General features: G+C 33.7%; 2 protein-coding genes across 2 annotated transcripts in view; one reads left to right on the forward strand and one right to left on the reverse strand.

Annotated features, from left to right (window-relative positions):
* LOC137407996 (transient receptor potential cation channel subfamily A member 1 homolog) overlaps positions 1-11,102 on the reverse strand; it is a 34,108-nt gene extending 23,006 nt beyond the window's left edge. Inside the window, exons 1-7 of the mRNA XM_068094385.1 lie at positions 11,011-11,102; positions 10,136-10,222; positions 8,323-8,436; positions 5,411-5,535; positions 3,561-3,818; positions 470-585; positions 160-270 (exon numbers count right to left, since the gene is read on the reverse strand). Of these exons, the coding sequence (XP_067950486.1) occupies positions 160-270; positions 470-585; positions 3,561-3,818; positions 5,411-5,535; positions 8,323-8,436; positions 10,136-10,222; positions 11,011-11,088 (889 nt within the window). The 5' untranslated portion in view covers positions 11,089-11,102. The remainder of the gene's footprint in view (positions 1-159; positions 271-469; positions 586-3,560; positions 3,819-5,410; positions 5,536-8,322; positions 8,437-10,135; positions 10,223-11,010) is intronic.
* A 2,218-nt stretch (positions 11,103-13,320) lies between these two features.
* LOC137408468 (uncharacterized) overlaps positions 13,321-18,427 on the forward strand; it is a 40,964-nt gene continuing 35,857 nt past the window's right edge. Inside the window, exon 1 of the mRNA XM_068095007.1 lies at positions 13,321-13,438. The gene's annotated coding sequence lies outside the window, so the exon portion shown is untranslated. The remainder of the gene's footprint in view (positions 13,439-18,427) is intronic.

The following is an 18,427-nucleotide window of genomic DNA, read 5'->3' on the forward strand; positions in this document are numbered from 1 at the left end:
TTACCACACTTCATCATGTAAAATACACTCAAGTGATGTCACCAACTTTTCTCTACCCAATCACCATACCTCTTTATTTAACATACACACCTGTGATCCAACCAACTATCCAATTACCCTACTTGATTATGTACCATGCACAATTGCAATGTCACCTACCTTCTACCACCCATTCACCAATAACTAATCGATCCTCCAGAAGCCCATAGCTGTATACTGTCAGTGTCTCACCACTTGCTACACATTTGTCGAACACCTTTTCAGCGACATCTATTAAAGGAAAACGTAGTGTTTTACCGCATGTGTCTTCAGCTCAAAACAGCAACAGATACTAAAGCATGTAAAAATGCAGGTCATAAAACACATAATCAGGAATCAACTGAAGGTGTGATCCTGTGTATAACTAATCTAAACTATGAAGTATCCGCAAAGTAAGCTTAGGTAGTGGATGACATCCTATAAAACCTACCAGGCATATCGCGGATTAGCTTTCTCATCGGAGTTATGAGGACTCCATTTTCAAGGTAAGCATGTGTCATAAGCTTCTCCCACTTTTCTGACTCAAGCAGCTTGAGAACCACCTTCCTATAAAAATACATGTAAAGAGCTAAAACAAAAACAATATGTATACCAAGCTTGGGAAGAAGGCTAGTAGGAATAGCCAATAGGAAATCTAGTTTTCAAGAAGAGTGAATGCTTATCATAGGTTAGTGGTAGCCAAAGCTATTTTATCATAAATTAATTTGTTGAGGCTAAAGTGCACAAAATCAAAGCATGCATGCACTCTACTAGTCAAAAAATGGTATAGCAGAAAAATAAAAATTTATTTTCCAACTCCTACGGTTTTTGTTTTAGTTCCATTCCATTCGTATGTTTGGGATAAAATCAATGCAACACTTATAATATTTTTAGAAGTAGGTAGTCACGAAACAATGTATACTGGCTAGTGAAGTGTATACATACATAAAAGAAGTAAGTTAATGTCTAGCAAATCATATGATGGCTCTTTCATTACCAAAAGGTATTTGTCAACACATGGGACCCGGGTTACAGCGTAACTGCCTTGTGTTTTTTTTTCGCCTTACAATGTGTAACGGGAAGTTTTTCCGGCCACTTGTCACGTCATTATACCTGCCACACGACATTTAGATTCTCCTCTGAAATTGAAATTTGAACGGCAATGCTCAGGCTTTCTTCTCAAATTATTTTGAAAATTATTCCAGCAAGGTCAGCTAAAAATTATAGCCAAGCCGGAAACAAGTAAAAAAATTAGGACGATGACAAAATTAAAGTCAAGTTACTAAACTATTAAAACTTACCTGTAAAAGTGTGTGTTTAATAAGCTAAATTTAATTAAGGGAAACTCAAAGTTGATGTTATGTTACAAAGCATCACAAAAGTATAGTGTCCCGAACACATGGCTGTCCTAATCTCTCTCTAAGCGATTAGTCACTACGACTGTCTCAAAAGTGAAAACTCTACACAATGCTGTATGTAATAATGTCACATATTTTTGCAGATCATACCTACTGATTTAATCATAACCCCTAACCTACCACTAAACCATAACACAACTACTACTAACCTACTGCTGGACTGCTACTAGACGTCTACTAAATTACTTTACTACTGCTATATACTATGTAGTACACATGTTGTTAGTAAAATATACAGAGTATGTAGAATACATGCTGTTAGTAAAATATACAGAGTATGTAGTACACATGCTGTTAGTAAAATATACAGAGTATGTAGTACACATGTTGTTAGTAAAATATACAGAGTATGTAGTATACATGCTGTTAGTAAAATATACAGAGTATGTAGTGAACATGTTGTTAGTAAAATATACAGAGTATGTAGTAAACATGTTAGTAAAATATACAGAGTATGTAGTGAACATGTTGTTAGTAAAATATACAGAGTATGTAGTAAACATGTTGTTAGTAAAACATACAGAGTATGTAGTAAAAATGTTGTTAGTAAAACATACAGAGTATGTAGTGAACATGCTGTTAGTAAAATATACAGAGTATGTAGTAAACATGTTAGTAAAATATACAGAGTATGTAGTAAGCATGTTGTTAGTAAAATATACAGAGTATGTAGTAAACACTCTGTTAGTAAAATGTACAGAGTATATAGTAAACATGTTGTTAGTAAAATATACAGAGTATGTAGTAAACATGTTGTTAGTAAAACATACAGAGTATGTAATGAACATGATGTTAGTAAAACATACAGAGTATGTAGTGAACATGTTGTTAGTAAAATATACAGAGTATGTAGTAAACATGTTGTTAGTAAAATATACATAGTATGTAGCAAACATTTTGTTAGTATAATGTACAGAGTATGTAGTAAACATGCTGTTAGTAAAACATACAGAGTATGTAGTGAACATGCTGTTAGTAAAATATACAGAGTATGTAGTAAACATGTTGTTAGTAAAGTATACAGAGTATGTAGTAAACATGTTGTTAGTAAAATATACAGAGTATGTAGTAAACATGTTGTTAGTAAAATATACAGAGCATGTAGCAAACATGCTGTTAGCAAAACATATACAGAGCAAAGCAGCACACATCTTCATTGCTAATAGATTACTGCTAGACTACCACAAGGCTACTATTAAACTGCTACTGAAGCTTTAATAAACTACTAATAAACTACCACTAATAGACTACTGCTGTAGTACACCATCAATAGCATTGTACACTTATAAGTACTAACATATTAATGAACCTGTCAAGTTAATCCTAATAAAAAATCAAAGAATTATAGGCTGGATTGCTGTAATAGCCAGTCTTTTACTCACACCCAACAAAGTACTAGCATGACTAACTATTACTAACGAAAATATACTCAACAAGATATTCGGATATCTTTTGCTTACAGTATCTAACAATGTGAATGCAGTTATCCATGAGGCAGGTTATCTGATACAGGATGTATATAAAGGTAGTATGAAGTAGGTAGGGAGTATGAAAGATAAAGTATTTTTTACAAATCCCCGAGCCACTGGTGACAAAACTGCACAATATTCAATATTAGTCCTCATATTACTAGTTAATTTAAAGCAGCCATTATGGAAATGTCTCATGTGCATCTGATATAATAATTGCAATTTTTTTCTCATTTCCATAAGTAATCTCTTGACAAAGATTTAATTTTGGAGTTGGATTTTTCAGTCAGCTATCATTAACACCCGAGCTAGCAAATAAGGACAGCAACCACAGCCTACCAGTCTAGACCGAGTGACTTGCAAACCACAAGTCTGGTTCAATTCCCCAAAAAGGTTATTGGTTGGGACAGCAATTGCTCTCTGCATTTGGGCATGCCTATAGTCATCGAGGTCTTTTACACGGCTACCAAGCATGATATTATCATGATTTTAGTTTTTCTGTTCACAGTTTTAACTCCTACAAGAAACTATTTAAAATTTTAATTTTTTTAACTACTAAGGTAGTTTAAAATCACCTTTGACTTGTTCACTCAAAGATGATGCTGCAGAAACAGCATACAAAGACTTCAGATGACAAAACATGAAGTAAGCAAACCTGTGTCCATTATCAATAGCGAGATCAATGCTGGTAAGCCCCTGGTTGTTAGCAAGACAAGGATCAGCTCCTGATTTGAGCAGCAAAGTCACGCTGTCGATGTGTCCAAACTGGCAGGAGAGATGAAGGAGACTTTGTCTCTGGCCCAGCTCTTCACCGAGTGATCCCCCTTTTATTAGGAGACACTCCAGAGCTTTCACAGCACCTTCTCTAGCAGCAAGTTCTAATGGTGTGAGCCGACCCAACCAGAGGCATGTTCTACAAATGCAAAAAAATCTTACTGTAAAATAAGAAACAAACTGGTAATCTAACTATTCTATAGTTTTTACTATTCACCATTTACTTTTGTCAAGTAAATATTTGCATTTGTCTCCCTTACCTTGATAACTGTTTATTCAATAATCATTGATTTGTCAAATCAAATCAATTCAAATTGAATCAGATTAGTTTACACCAACACAAACTCAGACTATTTGGGTATTTCTTGTTTAATAAAAGTGGAAAATTTCTCACACTGTATCTGTACAAGATGCAAGTGTGCGTTAGTAAAGATTATTTCATTTGCTCTATGGGTCGCTGACTTTCAAAATACCTAGTATCCCAGCAGTTTGTGACAATGGCAGCAAGTACAAGTAGAGTGAGACTACATTATTAAACAATACACAAAAAATGAATGAGAGTGAGTTGCATGCCCCTGCTATTTGGTCTGCACTGTTCTTCGCCCGACTAAAAACTCGTGAAACTATTTCTTAAACAGAAAATGCTTACCCGCATTATATATGTAATCTTTTAAAATATTGTTTGATAAGTAAATTACAAATATGTTTGCAACCAAAATTTTTACAAACTTGTGGCCAGTGTTTAAAATTGAACCTTTACCACTTTGAAAGTTTATCTTGTATACACAATCAAACCACCTGATCCTGGACCTTATTAGCAACTTTATACCGACTATGAAAGCACTTAAAAGAGCATTTTGGATAATAAAATTTCTTTTAAACTGAATATCATATTGAAGCTCAAACCTTGTCGAACTCAATGAAAAAACAGAAACCAAATCTAATAAGTAGTTTCCTGTTACACTCTTACATAGAAGTAATATTTTGGAGCTAAATGAAGAGAGATAACAGTTGGTAAACACTGAGCTTAAAAGAGTGTATATTTTTTATGAATACAAAACAAATAATTCTAGTGTGAAATTCTTGTCATCGAGTAGAATAAACTTTGTAGTCTTGTCTCTTTTTTATATCATCGCTAAAAACTTCAATCAGTATGTCATTAGAAACTAATGCTCTGAAGGCAGCCATTTATCATTTATCTGTCAGTTAGAAGTCTCCTCAGTATTTTGGTGATACTTGAAGAAACGCTAGCCCAATCAACTTAAAACTTGGAATGATGTTGAAATGAACATCGTGCAAAGTCCCTTAAAGCTACATTAACCGCAAGTAGGTAAAGCACTAATGTTCTGTCAGCTGGCATTTTCCATTTCTCGATCAGTTAAAAGTGCTCTCGGGATACCGGCCATAGTTCAAGAACTAACAGTCCAATCAACTTGAAACATTGGAATTTTGAAACTTATCCTGTGTGAACCAAAAATATGAAAACAAACTGAAACCGCGAATCCGAGTTTAATCGGGTGTGGAATCAGGGAAAAGCATTTCCTCAAAATATCTCAGACTCAAGTTTTGAAGTGTTAATACTAAACAGGTTTTGATATGATCTTTCTTGGATTGATTTATAACTCAACTACGACTGTGGTTACAGACACGTGCCCGGAATTTTATCGCAACAACTTTATGATTTATTTGAAAGTAGATATTAGATCAATAGAACCCGCACTGTGTGCTTACCTAGCGTTAAGGTTGGCTCCTCTTTGAATAAGTAACTCCACCACATCTGCATGGTCACCCGCCACAGCAAGATGTAATGGTGTAAGTTTCAGGCTGTCCTGGTCCTCAAGAATTGACTCGTCCAGCTGCAACAACACCCTCGGAAATGGTCTTACCATAACATGTAAGCCATATGACCACTGATGGCCTATATGAAAAGTTTCTTACTATCAAGATTAAGTAAAAAACATTGGATTTAATTCAGTCTTTTAAAGATCTCTTTTGGAATAGTCAATACAACCATATTTTATGGATAAATATATTTCTTAAGCAGCCATCTATATGCATTGCATCAGGTCAAGAGATAATAGATGGTAAGATGGCTAAGAGACAATTTATTCTACAATAAATAGCACAGCTTTTGATAGGTCAAAGCCAATATGTTTCTAAGGCTTTAAAATTGACTAGATTCAGGTCAATTCTCATCAAAAAATTAACATTCAATTTTCGATTCTTTTGCATCATTGATTGTGTAAGAAATTTTTTAATTCAATATTCAAGTGAAATACCACAATTTAATTCTCAATTATTTAGCCATCTTAATTTCAAAAGATCATTCCAATTCAATTCGCCTAAAAAGACAAAAATTATTTTTTGCCAATTTGACACATGCCAATTAGCTAGTCTGTCTTCAGCTTTTGTTCTGAATAGAAGTTGCTCACCCACGCAAGTGTAGTTAGATAACTCCTATGCAAAACAAAGAACTAAAACAAAACATTGTTGGTTACAGCTGCAATATATTTTATATCACAGGACAGGTCCACAACTTAAACAACTAGTATGTTATGTCAATGTGCTTGCCAGTTGCATTTACAAATCATAAGTTTGACTAGACTAGATATAGTGTAATAATAATATAGAATGACGGCTGTTGTTAGTTAATAAATAAATATTGAATAAATTACTCAAGTTACCAGACTACTTATCAGGTAAGGAAAATACCTCACTAACAAACCACGAAACTGAGAACAACCAATCAGTGAACTAACTAACCAACTGAAGCAACTGTATAGGATAGGATCTGATTATTGAATGAAATGATGTTACATTTTTTGCATGACAGTCAAAACAGTATAGCTAAGCTTATTGCCAGTGCAAAAGCAAACAATAGAACTAAACTACCATGTTAATTAGTACAAGTTATCAATGAGGAAAATATGAGCGGCGATATCGAGGTCTAATGGAAACGCTTGCGGCTGGCAACACTGGACTACTTTGACATATTCGGTTCAGCATGCATGCAATGACAGATTGGTTCACTTAGGATATCACTGCTTATGATGGATTTTTGCCAACGCAATAATAATCACAAAAGTAAAAATAATAAAAGGTAAGCATTGATGGATTTTGACTGGAGACGCTTCACTTATTGAAAACAGAGAATCAACTCAATTTGTGTATGATGACTGTGAAGAGAGCCAACTTAACTGGTACCATGTGCCAAGTCAATTATATTCTACAGTAAGTGAAATATACCAGAGAACTATACCATAAAACGATTGAACCATAATCAATTGAATTAAATTCTTTTGTGAGTTGAGCCTTAAAGCTTGCTCGAGCAAAGATGTTCACTTGAGCGCACATCTCTGGATCAAAGAAACTAGACAAATCGTAAAAAATCACACAGCGTATGTGAAAATTTAGAGAAAATATCAGCATCGTTAAAAACTGGCAAAAACAGATTGCTGGTAGGCTGGAATGACAAAATTCTTCAGAAAAGGCAACCATCACGCAACCTAAACATTAGCCAGTCTACTTGCTTTCGCTTGTAGTTGCTCCAAACAGAATTCTTTAGTTATGTCTTGTTAATAATTGGTGCTCAATGCAACACCTGGTAACTATTATCAAGTCGCATTTAAATTCATGGTAAAAATAAATTTTAGAATTTTGAAAAGCCAAGTTGAACTAGTTCAGTATGTAATACTTGCACCTGCTGCAATAAAAACCTGGGAATTCGATACGATGATCAAAATTACGAAATAAATAAAACTACGAGACAGAGAGTGTAAATCAGTATCATTGAAGATTTTAGTCTAAGAAGTGGTTTATGGTTACAGAGCACGATTTATATGTTTGTGCAGCTGATTACAATTTATAACATTGGCAGCGATGTAAGAACCAAAAACATTAGTGAGTTGGTGTCATCACAAAAACATTCTAGTAACCGTGCTTATCATGGCGCTGGATAGGCAGGTGTGCTGACCCTTTTCACAGTTATAACATTAATTAAAACCAATCAATTGAGAACTCAAATTGTTTCAAGCAATTGATTAGACGCAAGAGTCAATAGAATGAATCTAAATTGATACACATAAGTCAATGTAATAGCTCTATTATGGATACCTAACAGTCAATAAATTGAATAGAATAACTCTATTATGGATACACAAGAGTCAATATAATAACTCTATTATGGATACACAAGAGTCAATAGAATAACTCTATTATGGATACATAAGAGTCAATTGAATAACTCTATTATTGATACACAAGAGTCAATAGAATAACTCTATTATAGATACACCAGAGTCAATAGAATAACTCTATTATAGATACACAAGAGTCAATAGAATAACTCTATTATGGATACACAAGAGTCAATAGAATAACTTTATTATAGATATACAAGAGTCAATAGAATAACTCTATTATGGATACATAAGAGTCAATTGAATAACTCTATTATTGATACACAAGAGTCAATAGAATAACTCTATTATAGATACACCAGAGTCAATAGAATAACTCTATTATAGATACACAAGAGTCAATAGAATAGCTTTATTATAGATAAACAAGATTCAATAGGATAACTATATTATAGATACATAAGAGATTGTAGAATAACTCTATTACAGACATGCAACACTTACATTGAGGAAGTACTCAACGACCTCTATTTTTCCATTGAAGACAGCTACATGAAATGGTGTTAGGTTGTTTTTCATTGTTCTAGCACGCACATCAGCATCTTCTTCAACCAATTGCTGGAAATCATAAATCAAAAGTTCACAAGCCAATGTGTAATTCAAGTTGAATACAAGGACAGACATAAAGATTCTTAAAAAGTATTGATGATATCCTCCCATTGCTTCTATAGAAACTCCAAATGAGGAAATAAGCGGTTACCAAGACAGAAACTTATTGATAAATATCAGGACGAAAGCAATTGTGCCACAAAAAATATTCGAAAAAATATTAACTAGCACATTCGATGCTCTAACAATATCCATGCACAACCACTTGACATAAATATCCCAAACCATTGAAAATATGAATTTCCAGCTGATAAAACTGTAAAAAAATGTCTATTTACCTACAGAGCGCACAGTTGTAAAGAGAAAATAGCAATTCTCTCTAGCACCATGTTGAACAATGGCAATATTATGACAAGAGCATTCAACCCATGAATAACAAGTTACCATACAAGGCAAAAACAGTATTATCTGACATGTTATATTTGAGATTGTTGTATATTTTATTATTAACTATAACAATTTCTCATATCGAACTTTAAATAATGTAGCATATTTGTAATCTAATGAAGAAATATTCTAATTTGCCTTCATAGGAAATGCGACAACATTCAGTTTTATGCATTTGTGGTAATGATGACTAAACAGACCATCATATATGAGTTATTCAGCAAACTGCTAATGAAGTATTAACCGTGAATCCCCAACACGCAGAAACCGCTAGCGTCCCATCATTTAACATCTGAAGATTTATTGAAACTTTGGCTATGCTTTCCAACCACTACAAGCTTCAAATAATCATCAAGGTTCGTGTAGCCTCTCAATCTAAACCTCCTTTGATGTATATCACTGTTAAGCATTTTAGTGATAGAAGCAAATCGTGTTCTGTTGCAGTTACAAATCATTTTAATAATTAGCAAACCCCTTCCATTTCAATTATTTCTACATTTAAATAAAACACAGTTGAACAAGCAGAAAAGAAGAACAATCAACTAACGCCCATAAAGAATTAGGAAGCAGGCTTACAAGTTCTCACTGATCTTAAGCAGCTACGCATATGCATAACTAGCAACAAGAGGCCAGGGGAGATAAATCTAACTTTAATTTATGCATTACTAATCAAGTGAAATGATTATAGCTTTTTTAAAAATTGTAATTTGATAACTCGTGCCAGAGAATGAGATTTTAGTAGGTTAGATTCATTTTGTTTTATTAATAAATCAAATTGTTATGAAGAGTTTGTACCTTAGCAGAGAAGCAAAATAGCATTTACATAGAGATTTAGGCATATTCAACTATCTTCATGACTTGGAAATGACAAAAACTAGAGACGGCGCTAATTACCTTGGCCTTCCCTAATCTTTATCATTTTCTTACTTACATGTAAGTACAGTAAGAGAAAAGACGATATGCTTACGGCTAACTATGGTATCTCGCTATTCAAATCGAATTTGAGAACTTGAACTGATTTGACACTTCAAGTTATTTGGAATTTCTTACGTAAAATGAAGCAAAATTTACATAGATTTTTAAGTTAAATGGAATTTATGTATGAGGTGTATGTTATAGGAGCGCCTATCGCATTCCATTTTTAATACATGATTAAAAAGCAGTAGGTTTACCCAATAATTTTTAGAGTTTAAACCTTGGTTTTCAAGTGAAAAAACTTCAATGCTTTTGCAAGCAGAAATGACTGCCAATTTTGCCTCACCTTCACAAGGGCGCAGTCACCCTCTTTTGAAGCTGTATGTAGGGGAGTAACACTAGCATCTTTTTCGCCATTTTCGTAAAGACCAACCTGACATAAGAACAACAAGTAAGAGAAGTTCTCACATAAAATGAAACATACTTCTTACTGATAACCAAATACAAGCACCTTGATAAAATGTAAAAAGAGAGCCATAGCTCTTGTTCATTACCTACAATTGTGTTTAATTATTACAAATATGAAATCCTTATTACAACAGCGCTATTTCCACGTAACAACTTTTTTCATGAAAGCTGTGATTGAAAAAGTATTTGGTAGTTGAATTTTCCATCTTCTATTTAAAAGAATTTTAAATTTGTGTAAGAGGTGTTAAAACTTTTATAATTCTGAAATGAAATAAAAAAACAAAATATAACGATACTTTGTGAACACCATTCTAGATATAAGGAGAATAGTGCAGTCATTCAAAGACTATAGTGCAGACTATATTCAAAGACATCGCTTGAATAATTTCAAATCAATTAGTTATGTTACAATCAAAACAGTTGTAAGGATGCAAGAAAGACTAACTGGAAGCGAAAGTGTTGTGTTAGATGGCTGTGTTAACTGTGTCTTGTGAAAGATGGGTGTGTTAACTGTGTCAAACCAAGTATTCAAATATCAGAGTAGTTAACACCTTTTTGACCAAATAACTCTGAAATACAAAACCAATTGGATAAATATGAACTTAGTTTTTTTCAGTTCGGATATAAAAAATATCGAATGCACTGCTCAGCTGACTAATTGCTTTTGTTCACCAAATGCTCTTTTTGTTCTCAAAAATATCAAATCTTTGTTTTGCAAAGACGAAGAAATATCATGTTTAGAAGATATCTTACCTGCCTTTGAAACTTCTGGATGGGTATAATTGAGATGGACTCGGGTATCTCACAGAGAAAGTTTTCTGCTTCAGCCATTATAGGTCTAAAGGTGTTTCATCATCAGGAATATAAACAAGGTTATTTTTTGAAAATCTTATATAGCCTATATACTAGCTATATCTATACATATATATATATATACATTATATATATACATCATATATATATACATTATATATACAATATATATACATAACATATATACATTATATATATATACATTATATATACACATTATATATATACATTATATATATACACATTATATATATACATTATATATATATATACATTATATATATATATACATTATATATACACATTATATATATACATTATATATATCATATAATAATGTATATAGAGTATGAGTGTGTAGACATACTGTAATAAAATAGAATAATGGGGGTCCTACCACACAAAGTTGTCGTCAGAATAGTCACTTTTAAAATCACTGTTGTCACTTTTAAAATCACTGTCGTCACTTTTAAAATCACTGTCACCTTTTTCAAGTTGGCAACCAAATCAACTTTTTTCTTCACATTCGTTATTTTAATACAAATATCTATTCTGGTGGCACTGGGTTGCGTTAAAAATCTGAAACTCGCTCAGTTTGAACTTCTGCTAACCAAAAGCATGGCTCAACCAGCGACCTTCACAAACTTATTAGTGATGTTTGGGAGCGTTGCCGATTACTCCGCGAAAGGTGACAGCCGTGTTAGGTTTTTAGGGCTATATTTCTTGCACTGAAAATAGACCGAGATTGTCTTTAATAATCACTGTCAGTCACAGACTTGGAAACGGATTTGCTGTCAATGTCGTGGTTTTTCATTGCTTTAATTTTTTGGCAGTCTATAAATGCTGGGCCAGATGCTTCAAACCATAACTTGACCAAACTCGGTTGACCGTGGTGATTTATGAACAAATAAAAAGTTAGTTAAGGTACGGCTACACGTAACAAAATTTCTGTTGGTTCTAACCAAAATCACGAAATGATTGAAACACAGAATTATTCTGCGCTGCTAGAATCGTGCTAGCGAGCACGATTCCAGCAGCTTTTGCAATTAGAGAGAGACGTATGATGACGTCCAACAGACGTATAATGACACACAATAAAAGTATAAGTGCAATTCAACATAGTACACACGATGCAACTGCTTAGATTGCGTTATTGAATGTATTTATTGTTTGGACGCTATAGCTACAAATTGTTTATTTTTTAATTATATTTCCTTTTTAGCAGCAAAAGTTTTGCGGTAGAAAATGTTGACATCTCTAGCGCAATCAAGTCGGTTGCATCGTATTTACTATGGTAACTTTCTGTAATATTTTTCTTGTGTGTCGCATTATTTTCTCGGACTACATATATCTTAAAATTTGCTAGAGTCGTGCTCGTTAACCAGTAATAGCGCGACCTAAACAGTTACATCGTGTGTTCTATGTTGAAATACTTATGTATTTTTATTGTGTGTCGCGATATATGTCTTGGACTATACTAATTGCTAAAGCTGCTAGAATCGTGCTCGCTAACAATTTGTTTAATCTGTTAATTAAAAGCGTTTCGTCGACGAACTCGGTGGGCATGCACAGCTCAAATAATTCTTTGAATTTCGACCGATTAATTCTGCGTTTTTCGTGATTTCGGTCAGAACTCAGAACCGACGAAAAATTCGTTACGTGCAGCCGTACCTTTAGTAATCCTACTTACAAAATCATCGTCACCTCGTCACCTACATTGAAAAATGGTCGTCTCGTCTGTCACTTTTTAAATATCCCTGTCGTCGGGTCGTCAGAATCGTCCCAAAACATGGGAGGACCCCCAATAATGTATATAGACATCATATACATATGATGTCTTCAACAGACCTAACAGTATATTGAATAAAATTGCTTAAAGCGTTGATATGTAGTATAATCTGCTGGCAAGCATCGTGCGCTTGAGCAGTGGCATACTCACTATTCGTTCACTTACTCGGTTTGTAAGCGTAAATTGATAGAGCTTGCGAAGCTTTTAATCGGCCGTTTATATAAGTGCGTTAGCCAATAACGAAGCACAAGATAAAACATCTTTTTAATGACCAATGGTACACCGTCTACCAGTTTTTTATTACCGCAAAGTATATTTATGGAATCGCTAGAATTATATTAGCTAGATTTCAGGACAACTCAATTCATTACCCGTCCCATATTTATTAATAGTTTTAGAGTTTCCGGGCCGTTTGTTTAAAAACGTGAATCGGTGTACTTGCGAAATTCTGTTAGGTCAATGTGAATATAAGATGTGATTTTGCACTAGCACTAGAATTATGTGAACGGAGCAGGATTGGAAGAAACCACAGTTTTTATGAAAAAACCGAAAAGAACCAGGTTTTTTTGGTTTAAGCCGGTTTGTATGGTTTTTATTATTTTACCAAGGTTTTTGCAATTTTAAGTCTAATTAACATCACTTACTATACCTGCATGATTGAGTATTGAACATACATATGTGGAATCATCTGTTAAAGATGGTACTGTGGGAGTTGTTATGGGAAAAAGAGAAAAATTATGGAAATTTCAGAATGTGTATAAATCAAACGTGATCGATGTAATACAGAGCAGAAATCTTATCACATAAAGTGAATATTTTACATACAGCTCTATGTATACGTAGGAACTTTAATCCCAGTGATTAGTCGTGTGGTAGTGTAGAGCAGAGCATAATGCAAATGCATTGTGACTGTTTGGAGCAGTGGCAGATGACTCAGCTTCTATCACCTGAATATTAGCATCACTGTCTAAATTGGTGTTTTCAGCTTGACATTTTGCTACGTGAGCTTTAAGCCTATCTGCGCGACCTCGCGTTACGACAGCACACCTATTAAATTTTGCCTTTTAACCTTTGCCTTTTGCAGTTCAAGTGACAAACTGCCAAACGGGATCCTGCTTGCGAGGCATGTTGAAAGTTTGAGGCACAACTTTTACTTTTCAAAAAACTTGATAAACTGAATTCTAACAATCCAACTACTTTGGCTTGTGCCCAATAAATGAAATATTAGTTGGCAAACTTGAAGCTTGCCCAAAAGGATTTTATTGTTTTGATTTCTAATTATAAGTAATCATTTTTCACTGGCCAGACTTGAGAAAGTATTCATTCATTATTAGAGACAATGATTGGATTAGTATATTTCACATGGTTTTTATATTTCATCAGTAAAGAGATCTTCATATCACATGATAGAACCAGTTGAAAATGAAATTCACCAAGTCATTGTTGTGCTAGGATTTCATGTAGTTTCGGCTTGAGCTCTGCCATCGCTTTACTACTGTGTCCTAAATAAACTTTCACAGCTGATAATTACATATAATGGCATTTCTACCGCACATGAACCACTAGGAGCTTAAAATATTATGTTTTTCACAAAAAATAATAAAAAAACCATAATAACTGGTTTTTTCATCCTGGTTTAAACCGGGTGTAAACCACTCGGTTTAAACCATTGATTTAAACCGAGCCAACCCTGGCACGAAGTTACGAAATTCGTTGATTCGATAATCTTTTTAATATGGTTAAACAGGGGTTATCTTTGTACGCTCTAAAAATTACTGTTGTTATGTTCAGTTTTGGAAGACCTATGTTATACATAGGTATTTCACATCCACACGTACATCATTGTTGCGGATAGAATTTTATAATTATTATTTTGGCATATTGCGGTTTTGTATATTATTTCGGAATTTATTGTTTTGAGACATGCATACTGCTAATATATTAGCGGGCATGTGCACGGGCTTGTTTGGATTTGCCATGCCCGAAAAAGATCCCCAAATAAATGCTAAAGAATAAGGTTCAACTGTACCTTGCGTTTGTAGACTAAAAGACTCAACCTCACTTTTCATATCATAATTACACAATCATTGTTGAATTTCCTCTGCAATCTTATTTTATTTTTCACAATGATTTGTTTGTGCGCTTTTTCTTAGGCTGTTTGAACTACTTTATAGCTTCGTATTCATTTGTATAGTCTAGTATAGTCTAGTATAGTATAGTCTAGTATAGTCTAGTATAGTCTAGTATAGTCTAGTATAGTCTAGACCAGACTAGTCCAGACAAGCATAAGTAACAAATTAGTCGTTAGTGAATAGCTACAAACTTTTTTTGTTTGTTTTATATTTTTGTTCGACTTGATCTGACTACGGGTAAGCCTAGTATTTGAAAAAAGACATTTAATATTCAAAGATTAGACATTTAAAAAAAAGACAATTAATATTCAAAATAGGAGAGCCTCCATACTTTACTGAATTTTCCTTATTCTTTTGGTCATTCTTAGTGTTAAATAGCTTGTAGGTACCTGCTTATTTCAACCCTGCAGAATAAGACCACCCGTTGGGTCCTCTATTGTTTTTATGTCCCAAAAAGCAATGAGATCACAATAAAGACGTTAATCCTATACAGGGCACCCTCAGGATATGATGTTGATCCGTTCCAGGGTTGGCATTGTATGGTGAAAAATTCGTATGTAGGGGTATAGAGACCATTGTAATTATACAATGCAAACTTCCCCTGGTGGAATTGTCAAAATTTTATAAAAAGTGTACATATTGAAAATTAGTAACAAAATAGTATGTTAACTTTAGTAATTATAGTTACCTATAGTAACTGTATTGCATTTAGTGTATTTTAATGGTTATAATCTGCAATAGAATGCAACATTATAATGTGGTGTACCAAATGCAGTACGCATGGTAAGAAGTTCTTACCTTCAAGATGTATGTACAATATAAACTTTGAATTCATTTCAAATAAGGTTAGCTCATTAAAACACACACTTGAAGCTAATTTTTAGTATGTATTTTTAACTATTTTACTAAATTTCAACTTTGTATCACCAAAATTTTATCACTTATCAATTTTTCTTTGCGCTTTCAATATAATACTTAGCGTGTCTCGTTAAAAACTTTTTCAACCTAATTCAACAAGAAAGGCCGAGCGGTGCAGTTATCGAAAGCAGCCTTTTGCACACTTGGCTATCAAAAAGAAAAATGAATTTATATTTACTATACAGTACGTACATACCTTTGGAGTAACGTGACTTGAGCTGGTACATGTAGTGAGTAGAGCTGAGGAGGCAGACATATCAATGCTAATTCTGTTACTGTACACTTGACAATAAATTTAATACGCAATGAAATGTAATTTTTTAGCAGGCTTAAAGAAGTTGTCTAATTCTGTCCAATTTTTTTCCTGGTTTTAAAAGAAAAGGTTTACCACTTTTTGGGTCCTGAAAAGCAGAAATGGCCAGGAAGACACAGCTTTCCTACTGGTGCAGAGAGTGCTCTAAGAAAGCAAACATACTAGGTGCAATGTAGAATATAGCTTACTTGATAACCTATTGAAGATGCTCACTGTAAATGATGGTGCATTGCAGAAAATTGCTAGCTAGCTAACGCTTGTAAAAGGATCCAGAGAAGGTTGTACAGTAGTTTGTTTTGTGTGAAATGTGCACAAGAGTCAATGTAACCATACATACAGAAGTTTGTACGTATTTATACCCTAGAGGACAGGGCTTTAGCAAGTTCTAGAAAGTAATATGGATGCGTCAATTATATTGAGTAGCTAGTTATATATGAGTTACATACATACGATGATGTGTATTTACGTAGTAGAAAACAGGCCCGCCTGCAAAGACATGGTTAAACAAGAAAATAAAACATAAAATCAAATTGAAATAAATAAAACATAAAATGAAATGAATAAAACATAAAAACCATGCCACACAAAGAAGATAAATAATTATATACATTATACATGCATTGTAAAGTATTGATTTTTAATGTACCAGTCCACATCAGTAAATTAAATACTTGAGATTGTTCTGCCGATGTAGGTTTTTTCTGGCTCTGCTACTTCCTCGCCACTACTAAATGGTTGCTTCTCTTGACTGCTGATTTCGTGCATGGCCTTCAACTTCTTCAAGTCGTCAGTCGGAAGCTCCTCCTTGTGCTTGCTTTAATGGAGTTCTTGTTTTTAATAATAATGGCAATTGTTGATTGGTTGCGACCATATTCTTTGGCAATATTAACAATACGGGTGCCTTCTCCCTATTTATTTATGACCTCCAACTTTGTTGAATACGAAATCATTTTTCCTTCGTCTTGTAACACTTGTATCGGTCTCAGATTCCATAGCTAACAAATTAAATATACGTGTAGATACTAGTAGTTATATATGTATGCTGAATTAAAGTTTGTAGTAAAACGGAGCATAACGCTAAAAATGAATATTTGCTCTTGTTCATGTACTTTTCACAAAATTTCCCATGTGAAATGCTGACTTGAGAGAAATCTGTCATCGTGTCTTTTCTAAACATTGTGAAAATGTTTTTGGCGAACCGCATTTCAGCATCATTGTTATTTCGACGTACGTAATAAGCATACCGACTGCCAAATTTAAACTCGGGCAAACATTTTCTTGAATTCGTATGGTGAATTGAAAGTCTAATGATGAGGTGAAAACTTCACCATGTTCAACTTCGTAAGGTGAAAAAATCGTATATCAGGTTAATTGTATTCTGAGGGCGCACTGTACTGTCATAATCTGATAGTCTTAACACCGTCACGCTATTGCCATTGACCTTGACTCCTAGTAGTGTCTCACCATTGCCGTGGACATTGTTACACTACATAATACCTCTCAACACAATTACAAACCAAGCCCCTTCTCCTAGAAAAAGCCCACCTCAAAAGATCTTAATTTATAATTTCAGGTATTATAATTTCTAATAAGTCCAGACCATTCAAGCTACTAGCTACATATTTCCAAATTAAAACTACAAAATTTACCTCTCCTATACTTCATTTACTTATCCCACGACCAAACGAGCGGATGCGAAGTTTGAGAGTTTTTATGATAAATAGGAGTACTGAACTCGTTTCATTTTTGCCGATTTCAAAGTAACTGACATTTTAGACACCCTTGAGTGCTTTGGTATTTTAACTGATGTCCAACGCAGTGTAAGTAAAGGAAATGACAATGATTTTTTTCTAACGATCCTTATGAGGTTGTTACAATATTTAATTATAAGTTTGGATGACTACAGAACAATGGCTATGTAGTACAGATTTTCTAAAAATCTATATAAATATCACAACTTCTTGATATTGCTAGCTATGACGTTTTGAAATGTAAACAAATTTGTGCATTGGTTTTGTATTATTACTATATAAATAATATTGGTTATTCTAATAATATCAGTGCATTTTACTTCTAATATTGGCCAATATTGCATTTCTCCTATTGCAGGGGGAGAGATATAAACATATAATCTTTTCCTTTCATTATTGCTATTTGTTGTATATAATAACACCCAGTACATTACAGCTACCATTGCAGTCATCC

The sequence above is a fragment of the Watersipora subatra genome, chromosome 11, assembly GCF_963576615.1.
Source record: "Watersipora subatra chromosome 11, tzWatSuba1.1, whole genome shotgun sequence".
NCBI classification, from domain to species: Eukaryota; Metazoa; Bryozoa; class Gymnolaemata; order Cheilostomatida; family Watersiporidae; genus Watersipora; species Watersipora subatra.